The following is a 24,722-nucleotide window of genomic DNA, read 5'->3' as shown; positions in this document are numbered from 1 at the left end:
TTTTTTGGTGCTGTTAATTATTTAGTCTTATTCTATTAAATCTGTTTATATTTCAACCCTTGGGTTTCCTTGTTTCTTCCCCAGTCCCCCTTCCTGGGTTGGGAGAGGTCATTGAGTGAGAGAATAATTGTCCAAACAACAACAAATTGCTGCAGGTTCCTCAGACCACAGCAGCCCCTTAAATCCCTCAGGTGAGAGGCACCAGACCAAGTGCAGTTCTTGGTGCGGGGAGGGAGGAGCGGCATCACGGTGCCCCTTAGGGGCCCGTAAGGCGGCCTGCTGTGTGAGGCGAACTGCGGATTTGGAGCAGGAGCCCGCAGGTGCCACGCTAGCCCTGTGGGGCCTAGCGCTGGATGTGGCTTCGTGCCACGCTTGGCACATTCCTCGGCAGAAATTTAACCATTTCCTCAGGCATTCGCCTCAGCACCGTGCCCATCCCCGTCAGTGCGCTGTGGGGGGGAGTCAGACCTGCGGTGCGACCGGCGCTTTCCACGGGAGGCGGCTCTGGGGCAGCAGAACCCCGACCAAACCTCACCCCGGCCGCCATCTTGTTGCCTTAAAGGGCGCGCCTCAGCACCCCCCCCACCCCTCGCGCCCCGCCCTTCCCGGCCCGTTGAAAGGGGGCGTGGCCTATGGGGCGGCCCCACCCTCGAGGCGGGGCCAGGCGCGCGCGCCCGCCCGGGTTACCGCGGCTGCGCCCCGCCCGCCGCCGCTGCCGCCGCCATGGACAGCGACGAGGAGACGCTGGAGGAGACCGTGGAAGGTACCTGCCCCGGCGGGGGGGCGGCGGACGGCGGCGCGGGGGGAGCGGAGGTGGAGGGAGGGAGGGAGGGAGGGGCGTCCTCGTGGGTGCCGGGGAGGATGGCGGGGGGGGGGCGAGGGGGGGGGGCGAGGAACGGTGGGCCCGGGAGGGGCGCGCGGGGCCGCCGGCAGCGCATGACATCAGCGGGCTTATGCAACGGCCGCGCTGCCGCCGCCGCGCACGTGGCGGTGTGTGACCGGAGGCGATGGGGGCGGGGGGCTACCGGAGAGATTGGAGGTGTGGGGGGGCCAGCGCCGTGTCATGGGGCCCGGCCCGGCGCCGGTGTAACGGGGCGGCGGTGCGCGGGTGGGTCTGGCCCGCCCCGGCCCCGGGCAGGTGGCTTAGGGCGGTTGCCGAGTCCCTTGGTACGGTGGCGAGGTGGGCTCCCTCCCTGGAGGTGCGGTATCCCCCTCGGAGGGCTGGGGCGGGGTGTCGGGGGATGCCCGTCCTCTCTCAGGGCTCTGGGGGCCAGGGCAGCCCCCCCTCGGAGGGCCAGTTGCCTTGGGGCGAGCGGCAAAGGGAAGAGGGCAGCCGGAGGAGGCGGCTGTGGCCGTATCTCGTCGCCCCTATGGTAGCGGGAAGGCCCTGTGGGCAACAACCACCCCCTTCTCTGCTCGCCATTCGTGAGGGGAGAGCTCGCCCTGCCAGAGTGGTAAAAAAAAGAACCAACAGGGGCGGGGGCCTATGGAAGGGCGTCGCTGGTGGGAGCCGCGGCACCCAGCCCGGCAGGCTGCCATGCTGCGAGGGGGCATCTGGGAGGGCAGTGGGGCCTGGCCCCCATCTCACGGCTCTCGGGCAAAGCGGTGGGTGATAGTGCCGGCTCCCCCCCTGCCACCACCACCCAAGGTTTCGAGTCCTGCCGGGAAGAGCAATCCTGGATTTCTTCAGCCGCTGGGATTAAGCGGACTGGAATGATGAGGTGGCGGTCACGCTCGTCCTTGGGCGGTGGGCTGCGTGTGTCTCATGGCAGGAGGATTAGGCCTCGCAGCCCAGTTCTCGGAAGAAGACGCCGGGCACGGCAGCTTAGTCTCACAGCAGATGCCAGCTAAGCAGCTGCCGCGAGGATCGGGATTTATCGCCTAGGTATGTGGTGACGGAGCCGCTGGGAAGCCGCGTTGTGTGAAACACGATCGTGAGGGGAGCGAGATCCTTCGGACGCAGGGTGCTATGGATGGGGTGTGCCCTAAAGGATGTGTCTTTTCCCCTCCCTTCCCCCCCAGCTCCGCAAATCTGTGGATTATTGTTGCGTTTTGGGCACAGGGTCATAGTTTTGATCCTCCTGTCGCAGGTAAAGCATTCCGCTGTATCATGGATTTGCTTAGCGTTTCTGTGGGCTGAGGAAAGGAGTTTTTAAAGCATATGTTATTCAGCAGTGTATATGAAAGTGCATGTTTTTCCAAGTGCCACAGAAGCAGCGTGCTGTTTAGGGGCGAATAGGCTGGCTGGGTGTTTTTTGCACTTGCCCGGAGGAAGTTAGAAATATGACAGAAATCAACGCATTTTTTTTTGGTGGTGGGGGGGGAGAGGTTAGTTTATTGTTGTTATTCCTAAAACATCTGTCTGGCATCTTTGAGGCCGGAATCTTTTATCAATGGTGCACACTGTATGTCTTCTGTTAAGTAATAGTAATACTGACAGTAAAGGGCTTTTATCTTTGGTTTGTATACATCAGTGTTTTTGGTAAGTGCTGCATTGTGAATGAGCCCCTATTAGTGTAGTTCCTTTTCTTGAAAAGTTCATGGTCTAAGCTTAAGAGGATATCTCGAGAGACCCTTAGAGAAGTGACAAACTTGAGGTTTTACAATAATTTAAAAATATGTTTAGACATTTTGGGTTTGTTTTCGTAAATGGGGGAGAGAAGTGGAACACTGCTTTGCTCCCACTGAAATAATGAGGATTTTTTCCATTGATTTCACCAGGAACAGAATTAGAGCCTGAGGCCTCAGCTGTATGGGAAAAGTTGCATCTATGTAATTAAACTTGAAATTACTTTTTTTCCCCCCCCTATTGACTAAGAGAGACTGAATGTCTCTTGTTTTGTTGGGGGAAATTTTTTTTTCAATAGGGGAAAATCTCTAGCGTATTAGAAGAATTGGATTCTTTGTACTATGTCTGAGATTAAGACTCTGTATAGAGGCCATCCGATCAAAGCTGACCATTTAAATCTCTGGGATAGCCTGTATCCTAGCGTGCAAAAGTCCTGACATACGTGCTGTGTATAAACATGGCAGCTTTTGTGTTGGGCTTTGCATTCCAGCAAAATCTTGACAAAACCGAATAGTCACAGAGAACAAAGGTGCAAGTTTGGTTGTTGGGTTTTTTTGATCAATCCTGTTAGTATTTTTTTTTAAATTCAAGTGTTTTATAAAAGTCTTGCTCCTGTAGTGAGGGGAAAACCAGTACTGTATTGTTTAGGGTTTGTTAGCTTACGCCAGTATACCCTTCCCATATTGATAAAACTGAAGCCTTAAATGATGACGTAGCTGGTTTTGTTCTAAAAGAGGTGTCCACATCAGAAATTCCCCTGACCTTTTAGTTAAATTGACATAACTGCTAAAACTTTTCCCTTCTACAAAAAAGGGTGTCCTGACTGAATGGGAGGAAAAAAAAGCCTTTCTTCTGTTTGGAGAGAGCGGCGCGCTGCCTTTTCTGTTTTAAAGGGTTCCTCTTCAAAGTTATTAAAAGCCTTTAGTGATGTAGCTCCCACACACACACTACTTTTGCTCTCTCTTCTTATTCTGTTACTCCTCTCGGCTTGGGCAGTAAGCAGTGTCTGATTGGTTTTATTAACTTTTTAAACTGTTTTCAACATAGCTTGGAGTGGGAACTTAAGAGCATGGTGGTGTTTTGCACGGTGGCTGAACTGGAAGAAGCAAGGTGGGTTGCTGCCCCCCAAGAGGGGCAGGTCGGCTCCCAGCCACCCAGCTCGACCATGGCGGTGGGGCGTGGGGCCAGCCTCCCAAACCAGCAACAAAACGATGAAGGGAAGAATTTTCTGCCGAATTGGTGACTTGCACTAGTTGCAGAGAGTGCTAGGCAAGTGCCAGAGCAGGTGCGAGAGAAACTTTGGGAAGCATGCGTGGGAAGAAGGGTGAAGGAAGGAGTCTTGGCTCGTAGATGAGTTCAGATGTCTCACCATTATTTTCTTCTGTACACCTTCTTTCTCGGAGCATTTCCATACTTAGTGTAACAAGTGCAGGAGATGGGTAATAAACCTGCACATTATTATGGGTAATAAACCAGCCATACTTGATTACTTTGAGGAACATTCACTTAGCTCTTTTTTTGCCTTCCTCTATCTTTGTGTCTCCTTCTCTCTCTCTCTCTTTTTTTTTTTTTAATGAAATTTTACTGTGAGACAGACAAAAGTTTGAAAATACATCGTGACAAAGCATCCTGGGCTATATGGCATTCTTCTGTCAATCGTTCTGGTATTAAAAGGCTAGGGCAGGTCATGTGCCCCGTTGGAGAGGACTTCTTAACCAGATGCAGCCCCATGCTGTGCCCTGTCTGTGATGTCCCTGAGGGGCTATGAAGCATCTCAAGGAAGCAGTAACTTACGGTGATGTGAGAAGAACAAGTGGGCATGCGTCTGCCCTCTGGGTACCCTTGTCCCCACAGAACCCTGTGGACTTGTTGCAATCGGGGCATGAATAGATGGACTTCTGAAGCCGCATGAGTGGCTGGCTTCTGCCGCTGCCGTCTGCACAGCTTGTTTTCTCCCTGGGCATAGGACTCAAGGTTTGGTAATTCTGAAGCGCCTCTTGTTCCCTGCATCAGCCTGGGCTGTAATCGCTCCCCCTCGCACTGGAGTTTGTTTCTGCCTTTCCATGTGTGCGTTGAACCTTTTCAGTTTAGGGGAAATTTGGTCAGGGAAGAGCTTGATCCGAAGCCTGTAGAAGTGGATGCGTGTGCTCTCTCATCTCTGATAGGCTTTGTATGCCTCACCAAGAGACTCAGGGGGATCAGAGGTCAGGTTTTACTTAGAAATGTGGAAGAACATAAATATACGCTAGCTTTTATTTATTCGTCAGTTTTCATGCAAAATTTATACCTGCTAAAATGTCACGATGGGAGCTTGTTAAACCCGCATCTGGCGCATCACTGTGCTGAAAGCAGCCCTGCTGAGCTTGAGCATCTCCATTCTGCAGGCGGAGCAATGTTCTGCCAACACAGTGCCAAGGGCTCCAAGTTCACACAGGTAAACTAGACAGCAGCAATTGTTTAAAACACTCTCCTTCTATTTTCTTTTGGTTTTGAAGAGGCAGATGGAGATGCAATGGGAGCCTTATTATGCTTTAACTTAATCAGAGTTGGCCAGTTGTATTCTGTAAGATACAGACCCACGCAGATGAGGATCCATGTGCAACAGCTGTAATGGGGAAAGTTGATACGGCTGGGAAGGGGAATGGGGTGGGGGGATGTAATGCGAACACACAGAGAGGCACTGGAGAGCAGCATTTAAAATATGAAATAGCAACTTGACTGGCGTATTGCAAGAGCATAGTATTGTAGATATCACATGCCTTTATTTCTTTAAGTTCCTGGGGCTATAGTTATGAGGTGGCACACCCACATTGTTGCAAGACATGCACTTATCAAAAGAAGAAACCAAATCTTTTCTTACTCAGTGGTTCGAAGTCTAAATCTATTCTATTTTCACCAGGAAATATATATTTTAGATAAAGAGTTATTATACTTTTGAAGACGTATATTAACACAAGTTAGAATAGTATGACCCTTGTTTCTTTTAGAAACATGTCTTTTTGCTTATTCTTCTCTCTCCTGTCTCTCATCACTTCTCTTTTATCCTGACCCTTTTTATTTTTTATTTTAAGTGAAGTGCATTACACAAGTACAGACTTAAGTTGTACTGAATGTCTGAGCACTGTTCCTAACAGAAGTGTTTTGATGTGGATTGCTGTTTTGCACTATGGAGGTACTGCATTTCAAGCGTCTACCTAATCAGAACAGGTTTGCAATTTTATATAATGTTTAATGTGTGCTTTTGCTCTTTGTCTGGATTTTATTTCAGGGCATCTAGATGATGATGGGTTGCCACATGGATTCTGTACAGTCACTTATTCGTCGACAGACAGATTTGAGGGAAACTTTGTGCATGGAGAAAAGAATGGCCGCGGCAAGTTCTTCTTTTTTGATGGAAGGTAAACACCGACTCTTCAGTTTTTCTTCTGTATTCTGCCTCCTGCTTGCACTGATACCAAAATAATCTACACTGATTGTATGCTGCTGAGTTTCTGGCTAAGCTTTCTCATTAGAAACTGTAGCTGGAAAAGTTTTCTCTAGCGCTGCTGTAGCCGTACCTTTGTGGGCTTCGGGCTTTTTGTGTAATGTGGTGCTTTGAGTTGTTTCCTAGTGGGAGAATGCAGCCGCGTGAGCTCTTTTAGCACTGTAAAGTTATGAACTAATTAGAGACCATAAGAACTGGGAGGTGGTCAGAGCTATTGGAAACCATGCTGACGATGACTTGGACTATGAAGTTCTAGTCCATAGCTGCAGGTGGAATTCTTTGTTTGTCTTATAGCTCTGTACAGAGACTGCAGCCGGACTGGGAGCTCCCTGTGCCAGACCTCGTGCGCAGATGTAGGGCCTTGACAGAAAAAGGCTTACCCTCTGCCTGGTCTTGGAAATTGTTTAGTGGTTAAAGGACTGAGTTAAATATGGTTTTGTTCCCAACTCTACCTAATCCTCTGCAAGTTGCTTGTGGTCTGATTTGTTTTCAGAAAAGCCCCTATAATTTCCCGTCTCTTCACTGGGAGTTGTGACAGCGAAATTTGGCTAGTCTGTTCCTATGCGTGTATTTTCTTCTTAGGTCTTCATTATGAACACCTTGTACATCTTCCCCCAACTGCAGTGTTTCTCTCTGCAGTTGCTCAGAATTCCTCCAAAGGAGCGGCAGATGTATAAAATGACACGATTCTTCATGGTTTTGCAGCTGTCGGTGGCACTATGAATAGCAGCCGTTAAACTGACAGTCGTGCCGGGTCTACTCTCCTCCTGCTCAGTGAACTTCTGAGCAGGAGCGGAGGTATTGTGCTGTCTCAGTGAGTCAGCTCCTTGTCTGTACTTGACTTTGCAATTGCTTCATACTGGGGATTGAGTTTTTTTTTTCATGAGAAGGATAATCTATTTATTCAGTTATGCAGAAACTGATCAGGCCTCTAAGCTTGGATGAAGAAAAATCCCCACTGTTGTTGGTAATGGGCTTATTAAATCTTGTGTGAGTAACTGAAAATCAGTACTGCCCAGCAGCTGACCTCTCTAAAATAGCCTTTTTTTTAAGTTGGCAGACAGCGGCTCTATGGACACATGTACATAATGCTTCTGTGCTTGTTGATGATCTCAGCAGAGCAGTTGCTGATTGTACAGTCAGAGAAACTGACCCGCTATTTTGTTTGTAGGGCTGCTCCTCCAAGTAATCCAGGGTACAGGCAGTGCTCTGTGGGAAAACTCTAGTTGCTGCTGAGCCTTTTCTGTACTGCTTCAGTGTTGCCAAGTCGTCTTTTTTTTTTTTTCTTTTTTTTTTTTTAAATTTTCATAACCCTTAAAAAATGGAACAGTTGGCAACTGCATGACTTCAGGAACTAGCAGAATGAAAATACACAAAAATAGTCTGTAATACAGTTTTGAAAAACGGGATGTTTTTATAAAGACTTCTTGTTTTAGTTTAGCTGAAGCAGTCTTAACCAAGCAGTGACTCTAGTTACTCGTTGCAAGTTACCTAGCTATGCCCAGCTGGCAAGACTAAGTTGCTCTCTGAAGAGGATGGTTCAGGTGTCGTGACGTGTTGCAGGAAGAATGACCTGGCATAAAACAGGATGTGCTGTTTCCATTAACTGTACCATGGGCAAGGCTGAGTGTTTATCAAGAAGAGAAAAGAATCCCCAAAATCCCTCAAAACATCTCTCCCCTTGTAGTATTGTGTGCTTCAGGGCAGTAAGTTAGCTGTTTTCAGCATTCCTGGATCTGTTTCCCTCACAGGCTGCTGGTAAAGGCTGACAGCTGAACTGCTGTGGCTCTGTTGTTTGGGAGTGCTTGAGTCCTGTCAGACACTGGACTGGCAGCAGTGTAAGCGTTCTCATTTTTTTAGTGCTGGGAAGTAGGATTGGCTGCCTGGCTGCCTTGTTTGCCTCTGTGAAAACTCTTCCCTTTATTGGAGTAGCTACCCCCTTCCTGTTGATTGTTTAAGGGAGTGGAAACCTGGAAGGAAATATCAGTTGTTTTTTCCTCCCCCCTTCCAAAAATGCAACAAGACCAAACATACTCTTTCAGAGAGAGAGGTTTCACCTCTGGCATACTCCCTGTTTTGGATTATGTACTTGAGCTTTCATTGGTGCTAAGGCTTGCTGGAGTGCACTTTACAAAACATTTTGTGCAATAACTACGGTCATGAGAGCGGTGTTTGGCTCAGAGCTCCAGCTGCTGTTCTCCCTTAACTAGAAAGTCTTGTGAACTGACATCTCCCAGAACGCAGTAGAGAATGGTATTATTTTTAAGGAAAAGTTTTCAGTGTTCCCATATAGAGGGAAAGGTGGGAGATCAGGGAGTGAGGGATGAATGGATCGGAGGTCTATTGATGGAGCTTCATACCTGGAGGCACATGGGAGCAAGTATTGCCCCCTTTCCCCAGCTCTTATCACTGATTTATTCTCTAGGTAGTGGTTACCCTAAATCCCCTCTAGGCCTGGTAGATAGTGGGAAGACAGTACATCTGATAAATCTTGACTTCAGTAAAATTTTACACTGTCCACAACGTGATAATCTGAGAAGCAAATGGGAAAAGTATTGGCTAGCTCAGGGTTTGTATTAACAAGATTTTGTTTATGCAAGACATAGGAGCTGTTTATTCCTCTTTGTCTGATCAGGTCTTGGCTGCAAGTATTGTGTCTGGCTGCAGACACCATACTTTGAGACCTTTAAGAAAAAAAAAGAGAGAGAGAAAAGGGGGGGGGGGGGAAATAGAACTCCAAAAACTGTGAGAAGTATAGAAGTTTTAGAGAATCTGACTTTTTCGGCAAGGTTGAAAGACATGGAATTCTTTCTTTAGGTATTTTTTTGTTGATTTCCTTAGGTGATATGAGAGTAGGAAGAGGACATTGTTTGGAGCTTTAATACAAAGAAAGGAAACACAGAAATTTGAGTCACAGTAAAAGCTGTGATGTTTTTTTCCAGTGCTGAAGCACTGTTGTAATTTAGCAGCTTGTTAACTTCAACTAATACCATTGAAGGTAACAAGAAGGTTTTTCTGGTCTGTTTCATTACAGAAACTGGGGGTTTAGTTAATGAAACAGACCAAACTGGCCTGCTTCTTTTAAAGAGTAATCCCACACATGGACTCTGTGTGTGGTGCCAGCTACAGTGAAATTCAAATCTGGTGATCTGTGATAAACTAGAGGAGAAGGTGGTGTCATTTGTAGTTGAGTAAGTGCACAGATTTCTGGTGGTTCTCTCATTTGCTCTGCTCCTTCCCTGTGCTGTGGTGCCATAGCTGTCTGTGCAGCTCTGTAGCAACCCAGATCAAGAAATTCATCCGACTGAGAAGTAAAACAGCTTTCCTGCTCCGCATCTGGTTTGCGTTGAGGCTGTGTGAGCGTTGCTGTGGGACAATGCACGGCGTGAGGAAAGGAGCTGCTTAGAACAGCATTGCTATGAAGGGAGGTCTGAAAAACCAAAGCTGAAGTCTTGTTTCTAAACACGCTATTTGTCATGGATAATATGCCTTCTCTTACTGTAGTGTATTTTCCTATGAAAACCTCAGCGAGGTTGCCAAGCAGGGAGCGAAGCTTTAGAAACCAGAAAGCTAATTCTGAGAAAACATTCCGTTCCCAACTCTTGAAAATATGTTTTGTAGAGTTTTTTAAAACATGTAGAATCATGTGCTCCCAGACACTGCGTTTATACCTTAGAAGTCTACATCAGAAAAAGAATTATGCAGTGAAAGTGTGTGTACTGCAGCTGACTGTTAGCTAAATATACTGGGGTAAAAGCTAAACAGTTTTTTGTATTTCTTTATGCTAGTTCTAACCTGAGAAAGAAATAACTGAGTAGGTCCTCTTTTACAGTTAGGCTTTCATTTTTAGTAGTTTCTCTCAGCAGTCTTTTTTTAAGGAAGGGAGCGAAGCAGATCGCAGGATGTTATTGTGCCCCTTCTAAAGGTTTTGCAAGACAAAACTGAAGTGAAATGTTTCTTTGTTCAAATCCAAGTGCAGCACTAGTTCTGTTTGACAGGCTGTGTTCCATTTTAATAGAAATACATGAAAAATGCCAGTGCTTTCAGCAGATCTGGTACAGATTGCTGCTAAGTGTATCGCTAGGGAGCTAACAGTGCACTGGTAGCAGGTTGCAGTTTGTGCCCTTTTGCGGTCCGCCTGTGTGACAGTTCAGTTTCACCTCACCAGAGAGATGTCAGTAAAGATCCAAACGTAGGAGGTAGAAAATCCTAATGCGAGAGTAGCCTGCTTGAGCAATAATTTCTTCTTCAACCACGAGCGTCCATTCGCTGCTGTAATTTGCTACTGCAGGCTATAAACAAAGCTCAGCAATGTAATTTAGATGAATAATGCTGTGCCCATGCAGCGCACCCTGGTGAAAGGACAGCGTAAGTTGTTCTCTGCCTTTGGAGGTCTGTAGAAAAAAGTTTCTGTTTTTTGTCTTGGCTTTCCAAAAAAGTCAGGTTTATCTTTCTACTACCCTTTCTTTTGTCCCCCTCAAATTTGCTTGAAACCAGCAAACACATCAGAGTTTCAGACATGGTGGGTAGTGATGCCTGGTGGGGCACAGAGGAGAGATACTGGAAGTGACGTCCCACTGATGGAGCCCTGGGAGCCGCTGCCGACCCTTTCAGCATTCCTTGCAGTATGCCTGTGGATGGCTCTGCCCTGCGACAGGCCCTTGGAGAGTGGACACTGAGAAAATGAAGAAAACCTATGATTGTTGCAGTGGTGGTGTGCGTTTCGGGGGAGAGTTGTAGGGTACCCAGCAGTAGCAAACCAGGCATCAACAGTTACCTCCTCCTAGGACCTGACTTCCTTGAAGGTTTCCCCTCAGCCTCTCTGGACCACTAATATGCAGAATGACGAGCAGGGTTGTGCTGTGCTTCGTGTCAAGGCTTTGGGTTGGCCTCTTAGAGAGGTGAATAGTCATAGAATCACAGAATTGTCTAGATTGGAAGGGACCTTTAAGATCATCAAGTCCAACTATCAATTTAACACTGCCAAAACCACCACTAAACCATATCCCTAAGCACCACGTCTACCTGCCTTTTAAATACCTCTAGGGGTGGCTTCCACTGCTGTTTTTTCTCTCTTTACCAGCACCCTGGAAGGGTACTATGTTGATGATGCCCTGCAAGGCCAGGGAATCTACACGTACGAGGATGGAGTGGTCCTTCATGGCACATATGTGGATGGAGAGCTGAATGGACCAGCCCAGGAGTATGACAGTGACGGGCGGCTGATATTCAAAGGGCAGTATAAAGACAACATTCGTCATGGAGTTTGTTGGATTTATTACCCGGTAAGCCTGACACCTGCACTCTTTATTGCAGAATAGTACCATTATGTGTCTGTCTTTTCTCCCCAGCTGAAACAAATATCCACCATGACCCAGCTATCCAAAAGTCAACACATAAAAACCTGGGTGGAAGATCTGTGCATTCTCATTTTGGATAATCCAACATACAGTTAAACCTTTTCAGTGTTGAATGTTTGCCCAGTAGACAGGATTCAGCAAGGCTGCGAGATACCTCCACTATTTTCGTCTTCCAGGGAACCCAGCCCCTTGGAAGTGCATTTATCTCCTTGGGAAGGCTGGGCTGGTGGTTTTGCCGCTTTGTAGTGCTGGCTGCAGGTGAGGAGCATGGGAGCCACGCAAGCTATTGCAACCTGCAGGTCTTATTTAACTTGGAGGGGAGACTTTGTCCGTTTCTGCAGGGTATGTTGTGAAGTGTAGCTTCCCCCAACATATCAGGTGTAACTTTTTTTTAATTCCTATGCAGCGTTATAGAGCACTCCAGACTTAAACCTTTCAATCTTTACCTTGTGCTGAGGAGGGGGAAACATCTGCATGTAATTAAGCTGCTGGTCAAAACCCAATCTATTTCTGTGCTACATACGTACATACTTCAGTTGCAGATTCATTTCAAATGTGCGCCATTGGCTGTTCCTTTTATTTCCTGGTTTTCACTATTGCCATTAAGCACGTGTGTTACAATGAAAAAATGCTTGGTGTACGCTGCCAAACAAGTGTCAGTTTTCCAGTACTAGTGTATAAAATACACACAGCTGACCCTTCAGGTCATATGTCTCCTGTTTCATCTTCCAGATGACGAGGTGTTGCTGTACCTTCTGGAAATGTGGGTATTTAGAGGTTCTTTATCATTATCATCTTGCCAGACTAAAGGATACAAGGTGTTTCGAAAAAACCTTTGCCATTTGTTTATGCATGGTTCTGTGCATGATGCTATGTGCACAAATATTTACCAAAATTTAAGGTTCACTGTTCCTTACTATGGTATGTTTGAAGCTCTTTCATCCTTGGAGTTGAACAAAATGGTGCAACTCTTAAATAGAGTCTGTGCCCTGCGATCTTGATCTAAATCAGTCTGTTCCTGCTGGTTTTGCTCCAGGGCATCATTTGAAGATGTTTCCTTGTCCTTTTTGAAATAAACACCTGAAGTCGTTAGACGTGTGCTAGTCTATGCATCTCATTTTGCAATTCCGTAATAGACCTTAACTGGAGTTGCAGGCAAATCACAGATGGCAAAGCCCAGGGCTAAAACGTGTAAACCTTAGAGAGAAAAAGTGTTGCTGATGATGGCTTTCAGCAAACAGTTGTGGAGTACCCCCTGATATGGTGGGGGGTTGCTGGGGACAGAGAAACTCCCCAGTTGTCCAGCAAATCTTTTTATTTGTCTTTTTTTTTTTTTTTTTGATAGGCCCAGGTCTTCTGATGTACCATGAATTAGCAGTGAGCAAGGCAGTGTTTTTTTTAATTTTTTGTTTCTTCCAGCACAGTATCATACTAAAAAAACCTCAGACGAAGTTTGTGTGTGGCTTTGGGCCTTGGTTCACAGACTGTTCACATAAAAATTTTGCCGATTGAAACTCAATATTTGTGTTATGTGGAAGGAAAGACCTTGGGTTTTGCCTGTTTCAAACAAAGTTTTCAAACAAAACCCTGTTAATTTCTTTTATCAGTTTTATCCTGACTGGAATGACTTCACCCACCTTCTTCATGTGTCTGTTTCTCACTCATTTTCATGATCTCACATCTGAATTTACTGTAGCTTAGATTGCTTCTTTAAAAAGTTGGGAAAAATCTTTTTCATTTACTGAAGATAGTAAAAAGTATAACTAAATGCTTTGCCTTTTCTTTCTTGCCCATGCTTTCAGGATGGAGGCAGCCTTGTGGGAGAAGTGAATGAAGAAGGGGAGATGACTGGAGAGAAAATAGCTTATGTGTACCCTGATGGAAAGACTGCATATTCTGGAAGGTTCATAGATGGAGAAATGATAGAAGCAAAACTGGCAACTCTGACGTCTGTAGAGGATGGGAAACCTCAGTTTGAAGTAGTGCCAGGCAGTAAGTTCAGCTAACACAGAAACTTGTATTCTTGCTACCAGCTCTTCACTGCAAACGGCTTGGTTTCTATTACGTTCCCCTCTAGAGGCTCTAAAGGCTGGCTGTGATGAGATAATAAGTCTATTAGTGAGGAGCCCTTTTCCTGAATTCAACAGTTGGACAGAAAGACACGTGGAGCGATCCCTTTGCTCTGGGAACAAGGAAGTGGCCCATGCGTTGGTGCTGCTGAACTGCATTCCGTACCCCATTCCTTGCACACACCATTGCCATCGGCGCCAGCATGAGAACCTGCCTAACTGTGTTAATGCTGGCGTAGTTACAGGCATTGTTCTGTTAGTAAAATAACTAAAAGTGGAGAGGGATGGCACGGTTTGGTTGTAGCTCTGTCAGTTGCTTTCGTGCAAGTGAATGTTAGCCCTGTGAACATTCTGGCATCTGTGTTACAGGACTGAAAGGACACAGGGATTGGAATTAATGAACTAGATTCAGTTGTTGTGTAACAGTCTGATTCACCAGCACCCTTCAGTCCGTCTAGTCCTGCTGATAGAAAGTGGCTATGAAATGGTTGGGGTCAGGGTGTTGCCTTCGACCCATGTAGCCAGTGCTCCTTCTCTAGGGCAGCGGTGCCTTGGGCCGATAGTTCTGGAGTAGTTTTGTTGCTGTGAGGTGTATGTGATGTTTTGGAGGTGAGTGGGTTAAGCTGTGGGCAGGGCCATGAGTAATAAACAGGGACTATGCTAACACGTTTATTGTTTTGCCAGCAAAGATTGTCTCACTTGATACGAAATAAGAACGTAAAACTCAGTGAGAAGGTGTTGAGAAGCAAATGCATGTGACTTCTTATTTTTTTTAAATCTCTCAGTTGTAATAGCAAATCAAAATGTAACTTAAAAGATGGCTTCGGAGAGGGTACAGTTGTCCTTTGTAAATAGGATCGAATTACACTCTGGAGGAAGCTGCCTTCGGCCGGAACAGTTCTTGGACATCAGGGACAATGGCCTTTTATCAGACTTTGTAATATTGTGTTCGGGGGGTTTTTTTCCCATTTTATTTCCACCTGCATCTTAACCTATCTCCCAGGTAATCCTCTGGCAGTTGATTGGAGAGGGGTGTAAGGATATAATTAGAGCTGCACCACTGAGCTGCTTATTAATGGCAGGAAATAAATGACTGTAGCAAGTGTACTTTATGATTACTGAACATTATCTTCTGGCTGAAGTATCTTCAGGGTTTGGACTGGAAAACATTTCATATATGAAATAGTCCAAGATTTTTTTATATTTAATGCGTTAATTAATATATCATTTAAAATTTTGCTTTGCTTTTTGATTTTAATTAGAGACTCCGGGAGGTTCAGTTTTGAAAGACTGTCCAGTTGTCCTTTAAAAGTTAGTAGTTTGAAGAACACATATATCACCTTTTTGTGATACTACTGCTACTCTAGTATGTTAAGGGGAAAAAATAATCAAGAAACTTTTACAGGTGCGGTTCTATTGAATACCTTTATTTGGAAGCATATGACACTTATTTCTTGCAGTCCTTAAAATGTAGTTCTTGAATGCCTTGATTAAATTAAGGGTTGCATGCTTTCAGTACTGACAATTAGTTTATTTCCTTTGTTGATTTCTGTTTGGGGTTTTTTTGTGTTTTTTTTTTTTAGGCCCAGTATACAGTTTTGACAAATCTACTTCATCGTGCATTTCTACAAATGCACTTCTTCCTGATCCTTATGAGTCAGAGAGGTAGGCTTTTTTTCTTCTCCTCTCTTTCAATATTGTCCATTTTTCTTTGCTGTTACATATTTAGGGCCTAATTTTGCAAAGCTTTTCTCATTTAAAATTTAAGAAAAAAATGTGTTAAGAGTTTGTGAAATGAAACCCATTACTGCACATCAGTCAGCGTTTGACTTGATTGAATTTCTTTTTGATTCGCACAATGAACTTGCACTCAATACTTTTTAAGAGATTAAACTGGGATAATTTCTTAGCATTTCAAAGACATGTTCAGTCAAGCTCTGGATGTCAGTAATAGCCTGTATCTACAGCATTCTGCGCAAAAAAGTACGCTGTTCCCCATTTCCTAGATGTGTAACTAGCTTCAGGTTGCAGCGTGCCGCATTCAGTGTGTCTCACTGGATGGCGTGAGTTGTACAAAGTTTTCTACCCTCCCTACAGATGTAGCAAAGTGGCAAGAGTAAATCATCAAGCTGGAGGAAAGTGAGATAGTTTGTGACAACCCTGTAATGTCAAAACACGTTCCTCAGCAATTGTTGCATCATAGTCAGTCAGTGATATCTCTTCTGTGACTATTCCACAATTACACTTTTACCTAGACTTTTGAAAGTCCTTGCATTGTAGATACATTGATTGTAGTCTTTTCAGATACTCTGAAATCTCTAAATAAGTGATTAGTAAAATGCTGTCATTAATTTCCATCAAGTGCTTAAAGATCTAGGGCTTCACCTTGAAAACTCTTGCTCGTCTGTGCATGTACACATCGGCAACCTCAGCTTAGTGGGTACCTCTGGGATTCTGGAATGTTAGTGAGGGTATTCCTGAGTTGAAGCCATCATTGAGGAGTAACAGTAGATTGGCACTTAAAAAAAAAAAATTAATTTCAAACTAATAGATAAAGCCTGCCCCAACTTCCCACCACATCTCTGTTTTACCAAAATTGAGAGAACGTATGGAGGAGAGGAAGGAGAAGGAGTTGCATTTGGAGTTTTTGAATTATTATTATTATTATTAGTTTTATTATTATATTGAAGTATTAGTCTTTATGCCGGTGGTGTTGTGATAATACTTCTTGAAAATAAAAACTGTAGCCAATCACTAATTCCATGTCCTTTTCCCCTTGTAGGGTGTATGTTGATGTCTCTCTAATTTCCAGTGCTGGAGAAGGATTATTTTCGAAAATAGCAGCAGAAGCCAGTACAGTTATGTCCTTTTACAACGGAGTGCGAATTACACACCAGGAGGTAAAGGAGAGAAAAAAGTCAGTCTGAATTTTCATTGCTCCTTCTGAAGTCTTCTCCTTTTAGTAATATTTTACACCTGCCCCCTTCCCACCATTAAGATTTAACATGATGGAGTTTATTGAAAGAAAAAAAAAGTGCACGTTCACCTATGTATAAATAAAAAAAGTGGTTGGGTTGGGTTTTTTTTATGACATACATACAGGAAAAGCTTTAGTTGCATATATTTGAATGTTTGCTTTCAAACTGCTGGCAAAGTTGACCCCTCCACACACACACACACTGGACTTTTGCCTTGCAAACTAGGTAGACAGCAGAGACTGGGCCCTCAACGGAAATACAATATCCCTGGATGACGAAACAGTCATAGACGTGCCAGAGCCCTACAACCACGCCGCCAAGTACTGTGCCTCGCTGGGGCATAAGGCCAACCATTCTTTCACTCCTAACTGCATCTACGACCCGTAAGTAGAGTCCCGTGTTTCGGAGTGGAAGCTGTAGCCTGGCAGTCTGGGCTCCCAGGGTGTTTCTGGGCAGCTGAATGGGGCTGGGAGTGACGGGTCCAGGCACTGGGACAAGTTCCTGCTCACCTGGGCCAAGTTGGAAACTGGCTGGCATTGCGGGTGCTTGATGTCTCTTGGGAGTTACACCGTGGAATATCTTGAAGTTTGCAGCTGTGTTAATTCTGTCATGAACTTTAGGAGCTGCCTCTTGATTCTAAAATGCGTAAGCACAACTCTCTAAATCCTAGTTTGGGTAGGACTCTGCACCGTGTTCGGTGAACTACTTGACCAGTGCCATCAAATATGCTGTCATTTCTGAAACTCAAAAAATAAGCATCTTGCTGCTCTGCGGTTGGTGCAGAGCACTAGGAAACTTTCGATGTATGCACATGCTCAAGGATATAAATATTTTTATACGGATGTATAAACAAACAGACCTGTGGAGATGGATAAGTAGAAAATAGTTTACTTTCATTAAATAAGCCAGTTCCCTTTACTGTTGGACCCTGAGAGAAGATGTACAGAAGTATGTTATGATTATTTGGTGGGTAACCTGTACTGAGGAAATGAAGGTGAGCAATTTTCCGTGCTCTCCAGTCCCTCATAATCTTTTCTGTTTTACTGTTGTGCAGATCTTTACCTCCGCAAGCCCAAGGCGTGTGGCAGTGATTAACTTTGCTTTATTTACTTATTACAAGCAAGCAATGTTGCAGGACTGTTGAAAAATTTCAAGTAATAGAGCTACACAAAGCTGATCTAATATATCAGTGGTTTTGCCCTTATTACTTAAGTCTTCATAAGATTGACTCGAAGCAATATCAGATTAAGTGATACTACTCTGAACTGTGAGTGACTTCTGAAAATGTAAAAGGGGCTAACGGAGTCTGTGAATTGACAGCTAAGCCGAGCAAAGGTGTTTATTCTCTGTCTAGGTTTGTTCATCCTCGTTTTGGGCCTATCAAGTGTATCCGTACCATCAGGGCTGTGGAGAAGGATGAAGAATTAACAGTGGCTTACGGATACGATCACAACCCCGTTGGGCAAAATGGGCCAGAAGCACCGGAGTGGTACCAGCTGGAACTGAAAGCTTTCCAGGCTGCCCAGCAAAAGTGAAACGGGAGCTCCTTCTCCGTTCAGCAAACTGAAATAGAAACTTGGATCTATGCACTACCTTTATACTGAAAACTGGACAACCAGGGATTGTTCATGCTGTTGCATCATAACTTTGCATTCTGTGTTAAGAGATAAGTTTCTTGCATACTAACTAGGTTTGACTGTGTTACTCATAGCAGATTTAAAATTAGCTAGCGTTGCACCAGTCTTATCTGGAGAAATTATTTAATATTCTATACGAGACGTGATATTCTTTGGTAGCTTCTGCTTTTGCACCATATGCAAAGATGCCAAAAGACTAGACAGAAAACTAAAATGGGTATATCGTTCACTTTTAGTCGGCAGACTTAGTGTTGCTCTCTATCTGCCTAGGCATTATTGTGCAACTGCATTTTGCATATATGCCACTTGTGATGGTAACAGTAATATTTTGATATTCTCTAATAGTAGCATAATTTTGCCTTTTTAAACCTTTGATCTGAATCTTGCAATAGAGCAGTTTATTTATTAGCATATAGGAGGCTGGGTTTTAACTCCCCTTTCCTCTTGTCTGAACGTTGTTCTTTCTAAGAATCCTCTTTTGCAGGAGAAAATCCTTTCTAACTAGTGGAAAGGCTTGTGTGTGTATGTGAGAGTGCTGTGTGTTGGTCTCTGTGGCTCTCTAAATAGTATAGCAACATGTCCAAACCTAATATTTATCTAGCCTTTACGGCTGGCTTATTTTATTTAATTTATGATTATGACACGCAAATGAAGCTGTTCTTTGCATGAAGATTTTCTGAAAGGAGAAAACGGATTCACTTTTGGAAGGACTTTCCGAAGTACGCGTTCTGGAAGGCAAGCACATTACTTGCATTAGTGTCCGTGAGTGGGTTTGTGTATTTCACCTGTTAAAGCAGCCAGTTCTCAAGGCAAAAATTCTAGCAATGAGACACTTGAATTATCCTAAAGGAGGTGTATGTATTTGAGGGCAGGCTGTAGTACTTGGTTAAGGAGAGCTGTAGCTTTTGTATGCGTTCAGTTGACAAAGGATATAGCCTTGTAGCCGTCTTTTAGTAGTAATGGTTTAAGACACAGTAAATTAACATAGTATGAGATATCAAAATAAGATTAAAAAAAAAAAAGATGTGAAAAGATTGTTTTTGAAAGACAATGAATGTAAAAACATCACTCGCTGCTCATATTTAGGAACAGCAGTCAATCCATAGCTTTGGTGCAGCCAACAGCAGGGGGCTTGTGAAAATTCTTCTGCAGGGCTGTATTCTGGGATTTTTCAGGGCTAGGGAAATTGTTGTGCGTTTTTTCAGATACTGTACTAGTTCTTGCCTAATGCTGTATAAGAGAGAAATAATCATCTCGGTCCAGATACGGGAACCCTTCTGGGACTCCGATGCTCTCTTTTGGGTTTAGCAGCTTTTGGGGAAAAAACTCAAATGCGTTTGCAACACTTTCTTTAAATGTTTGTAGTTTAAAAAGAGTTTGTATATATGTAACATAAATGATTTGGAAATCAGACCTACCTTTCTATGGCAACACATTTTGGTTGGTTGCTTGGACGGTTGGAGGTGCCTGGCTGTCTGGGGAGCTAGAGGTGGAGAACGGGTTGGGTTGGTACCTGCAAGCGGAAGGATGAGGCTGCTGTTCTGTGCAGTCTGAGAATCCTTGCTTTGGTATCTGTAACAAGTTAATAAGAACCCCTCTAACTTGGGGCTCCGATTAGGCTCTGTGACTGATAGCAAACCTTTTCCAGCACCTCACCATTTAAGCTCGCATAAAAGCTGCTCTGTGCTTGTGCTGGGAGGTGGCTGGGGGGGAGGGCGATGGACAAGTAGGCTCAGGGCTTTTTGACACTCTTCCAGCGGTGATCTGAATGTGAGCCGTGACACCACCCATCTCCTCCTTACGCTGGAGGCTCAGGCCACAGCTCCGCTTCTCGTCCGAGGCAGGTGGCTGGCAGAGGTGACAACTCAGGGACTCCAGCTGAGCAGGCAGAGGCAGAACTGAGCCTCACAGGTGAGGGAGGGTTGTCAAAGGCTGATTGGCAGCACGGCTTCAGCAAATCAACCTCAAAAAGAAATATGCATGTCTTTATCTTTTCCTGCCTGCCCACAGGTCCTTCTAGACCATTGCTGTTTCAGCCGTTTGCAGCAAAGCGTGTCTTGCTGATAGTGAGCTGTTGTGTGTATCTTGTGGATTCTTCTGCCAGGACCATGAAGTTTGCGAAGCTGAGGCTTGTGTGTAAGTCCGGGGAAGAGGAGAGGGAAGATACATGACTGAATCCTGCTGTGAATAGACGGTAATTCCTTCCACAGTCCTGATAACCTGCTTTGGACTGCTGGCGTCTTTGTGCCCGCTAGAGAATCGTGCTTAAAATGTTCTGATCTCTAGAGCTCCTTTGGCTTCAATTCTGGTCAGTCTCCGATTCCTCGGCTGTCTCCTCTTCATGTGGAGTTGCTTACGTTTTAGTAGATTTGTCAGTCTTCATGTTGCCTGATTTTTGAGGTAAATACAGATAGGTGCTCTTCGCACATCAGCTTTGAAGGTTGCATCCTAAAATAGGGAAATGCTAGGTTAAAAAAAGGCGCTGAGGTACCCTCTGCGTCTTCTCAAAAGCCATCGATTTGGTGACAGTCAAGCAGATTCTCTTGCGTATGCTTGTAGCCTGGTGGTATGCCACAGCTGTGTCTGTTGTCTCTGTTAGCTCTACTGTCCTTTTTCTCTCTGCTCTGTTAAAATCTATTGGTCCTCCTGTAGATCCCTTCTTCAGTGACCAACCTTCTATAAAAGTGGAGATGATAAAGCTGCTTTGGCTTGATTCAGGACCAAGCCTTTTAATTCCTCTTTGTTTTTTTCTTTTTGTGATCTGTTAGAGTGGAGATGGTTGGGATGGTTTTTACCACCGGGTAGCGAAAGGGCTCAGTGTGTCCTTCAGAGGTTTTTGAGAGGTATGCGTTGGCAACCACCGCTTCAAACACAGGTTAGTTACAGAACTCCAAATAATGCCTTAACTTGGTCAACGTATTGCAGCTCAGCTTCTGGGGATCACTCGATAGCGAGATCAGCTTAGCAAAATTATTTATCGGTAGTAACACAAGACCCACGCCAAAAATTGGTTTTAATTTGGAGCAGGGGAAGCAGTCATTTCGCCAAGCAGTCCATTGGAGCCTGTTGGATGCAGCTGACTGTTGGTGAATATGCAGTAAGTAAAGAAGCTCTGCTTCTCAGAGTCTGGCCAAAGACCTGTCCTGTCGGCATGGAAACGGGAGGAAGAGCCGATGCCTGTCAGCTGAGCCTGGGTGAGCAGCTGGCTCTCAGGATACCCATTGTGGCTAAAGAATGGCGTAAGAGAACCTGGAACTGCTGCTTTTTTCAGGTACGGATCAGCTCCCAGTGTCTGCCTTTGGCCTGCAGTGCTGCACGTGGCTCCTCTGCGGTGGGAGGGTTGTTACCCAAGCTCCTGTATGAGAAGGAGCCTATACCAGCCTGTGTTAGGGGCTGCTGATTGTCTCTTTTTAAAAAAAAAAAAAAAAAAATCTTAAATGGATCTTCCTGCTATGGCAGCACTGTGTTTTGTCACCAAGAATACAGAAGCTTAGTTTTCTGCAGAGGCAGTTAATCTTGGGGACAAGAGAGCGTGAGAAGTTACAGCTGAGGGCTACCAGCTGCTGGGTCACTCCTCTGGATAAGAGGGGAAAAGGGTGGTCTGAAGTTGAGTCTCTTGCTATCATTTTACTTTTGGGGATCTACTAAAATACCCGATTTTCCTTCACAAATCTGAAAAGGCTTCTTTTCCTTTTTTTTTTTTTTGTTTTGGTAGCAATTAAAGAAACCTTAACCTACATAAATGCATATAAGTCTTGACTATTGAAAAAGTCAAAGGAAATAGGTGGATATGGCTCTTCAGTGACCAGAGTGAGAGCTGTGATGGCTTTTTTTGACTTTTTGCGCAGTTGCATGTGCCCAGAGGCAGCTCCTGGATGACTCGTGCAGGTTTTGAGACCTTTGGGAGGCCACATGTTTTGGAAGCAACTAGGGAGCCTTCTCCTTAGTCCAGCCTTTTCGGGTGCGGAGCTTTCTTTCGGTGTTGCGCACAGTTGGCAGTGGCTGTGGTTTCTTTCCTGGGGCTGTTGTAGCACGTTGCTGGCATGGAAGTGAGAGAGAAATCGGGGATTTCTCACCCTCTGCCAGGCACTGGAGGAGCAGAGTAGCCAACGTACCCTGTCCGGTACGACAAACTGAGAAGTGGTGGGAATTGCCACTTTTTTGTTTCCTTCCCAGTTGGCTGCCCTTGTCCTTCAATTGAAACCGGTGCTCACCACTTCGGTTGCACCAGGAACTGTACGGTGGCGCTTCTGTCCCAGAGACCTCTGTGTGATTCCTGTCCTTTCACTCGATTTGAAGTCTTCTTGGAAAATGCTGGCGTTGCGATAAAGTAACGAGTTGTAGAGAGCCGGTTACCTGCTGCTTTCTCTTCCTCTGGCACAGCGGAATTGCTGGAGCTGTGGGTGCCTGAGGAATTCACCTCCAAGCACTTAAAAAAAAAAAAACCAAACAACAAAACAAAACCCAGTTGCTTTGAAAACAACGTTGCTGATGTGTCTCCTTATATGCTGGGGTGCTGCGTTAGACACCTCTTCCTCCCTTCCACCGCCGCGTCGGATGCTGAGAGCATTTGGGCGAGGAAGGCAGGCGCGGGAGCAGCTTTACCTGTGGGTCTGAGCAGGCTTCACCCTCACCAGCACCCCAGGGAGAACTCTTGTTCCTTTTGCTTTGTGTACTGGGAACATGAGAATTATATTTTTTTTGGACGAAGCGGTTTCTAAGCAGTCTTAAGGGATTTTTTTTTTTAAACAAAAAAAAAAAGGTGCAAGATTGAGTGCATGTTTACTTGCCCCAGATCAAAGGTTTTGAACACTAAGGTCACTCACTATCTGTTGAATGGACCCTCCTCTTGGCGCTCTTCTGTCTTCAGGCAATTGAAGCTCCTGCCCTCTTTCTCTACCAATTTTACTGTAACTACTTTTTTTTTTTTTTCCAGGAGAAATATACACATATACACAAAAAAATCTAAGCAATTAAATGTTGAAGCCATAGGATCATGAGTGTAGGAAGACCCTCTTCACAAGTTTTAACATATTTGTATGTAAAATGATGTTTGTATGAAATATTTTCATGGTAGAATGACTATTTAAAAAAAAAAAAAAGGTTCCAGTGAGATCTAAACCAAATTTAAAAGGATGTCTTTTTGTAAGATGCAAGTGTAATTGGTTACCAATAAGCAGATTTTTTTTTTTTTAAAGGGAGATGCAACAGATGATCTTTACAATTACAAATGGTCGTTTCTGCTATTTGGGGAAGTATTTATGCAGCATTACACACGGCTGTCATAAATAATTGCAATAGCAAGGCCAGTCACATCTTCAGGACATACCTCTCAGCTTGTCCCTCCCTGATACTGTACAAGCGGACCCATCCTTCCTTTCTGCAGATTTCCTCCTAGAAAACCTTTCCTACTGTACCTGTACTGAATTTAACTCTTGAGCTAAGATCCAGACTAAAATCGTGTTTTACCTAACAGTTTCTGCTGGGCCTTCTGCTATTTTAATACTCTTTAGCCCATAATTACTGGGTGTCTCTGTTCTGAAGAACTAAGTGCTAAAGAATAATCCTTGGGGTAAGCTTACACGCGTGGTAACAGTTAACCCCGGAGAACTTAACTTGTATACAGTACTTGATAGGTGTTTTATGACATTTGTACTCGAACTATGAGCCTTACTGAACATCTGTAGGTTTATTCATGACTTTTAAAAAATGGATAACTCTAAGAAAGATGTTTACATGAATGATGATTGCCCTTCCTTTGATGTTATGAATGAGGTTTTTATAGTGTGTTTGGGTGTATGTGCAAGGAAGTAAGAAAAATGTTTCTGGGGAAAAATAAGACTTGACAAACATTTGTAATAAGTGAATTTTAAAGATTGCTTTAATTGCGCTATGAAGGCAATGCAGATATTAAAATATTCAACAGAACTTTCGTCTCTCCTTGTTGTTTGTGTGTCGTGGGTTTGGGCGTCCTCTGACCTCTCCCTGCCTCTCTGCTGTGTGGTTGCTTTGCTGGTTATTGCTGGTGCACGGGCGCACAGTTAACACACTTTAGGCCACGTTATATTGATAGCGAACGAACAGCAGGATGCTCCTGACACCACTGCCTTGGTTTTCTTTTATCTGGCACCTCTGCCACTTTTGTTACTCACTTCTCAGTGCCCATAACATGGGCTGTAGTTGCGTTGTGGGATGGAAGAGCGTCCTCCCCGTGTATGCCATAGTGTCTTTTAACAGTTGTAATTTAAAAAATGTGAATGCACACTGGTGTACTTTTCTCTTGCCATTGCTGACTGAGGCAGTAGGAAGGCATGGCAGCAAGCAGCAGCGGTGCCTTCCAGGCAGGTAATCCTTACAGCCATCCATGAGCCTTTCGTTATGTTTTCTCTCCCCTGCCCACCTGAGGAGGGGAGTGATGGAGCAGCTTTTGGTGGGCACGTGGCGCCCATCAGCGCTTCGGTGCCTGCCTTGCCCTCCTCTCCTCTGCGATCCCCACAATTGCCATGATGGCTCATGGCCTCTTGTGCCTCTGTGCTGGGTGTAGCTGCGCAGAGACTCTTCCCTCTACAAGGGTGCAGAAGGGACTGGTTTGGCCTTGGTGTTGCCCATCGAACCTCTGTAGCCC

The 24,722-nt window shown here is 44.8% G+C and overlaps 1 protein-coding gene across 2 annotated transcripts; it reads left to right on the top strand.

Moving 5' to 3' along the window:
* Positions 1-650: 650 nt before the first annotated feature.
* Positions 651-24,017, top strand: SETD7 (SET domain containing 7, histone lysine methyltransferase). 2 transcript variants are annotated; one of them, XR_008466516.1, is made up of 9 exons: positions 651-763; positions 5,838-5,967; positions 11,137-11,338; positions 13,216-13,405; positions 15,066-15,147; positions 16,265-16,382; positions 16,686-16,843; positions 17,815-20,008; positions 20,108-24,017. XR_008466516.1 is itself a non-coding variant. In XM_054201942.1 (8 exons), exons 1-8 carry the CDS (start codon positions 724-726, stop codon positions 17,993-17,995), a joined length of 1,101 nt encoding a protein of 366 aa, XP_054057917.1. In that variant the 5' UTR covers positions 651-723; the 3' UTR covers positions 17,996-23,984. The 2 variants fall into 2 exon arrangements, 1 of the variants encoding a protein (XP_054057917.1); XM_054201942.1 differs by having other exon boundaries at positions 17,815-23,984.
* Positions 24,018-24,722: the final 705 nt, after the last annotated feature.

Source organism: Rissa tridactyla, chromosome 5, assembly GCF_028500815.1.
Source record: "Rissa tridactyla isolate bRisTri1 chromosome 5, bRisTri1.patW.cur.20221130, whole genome shotgun sequence".
Classification (NCBI taxonomy): domain Eukaryota; kingdom Metazoa; phylum Chordata; class Aves; order Charadriiformes; family Laridae; genus Rissa; species Rissa tridactyla.
The sequence above is the reverse complement of the archived record's forward strand: the minus strand, read 5'-3'. Positions and strand labels throughout refer to the sequence as shown.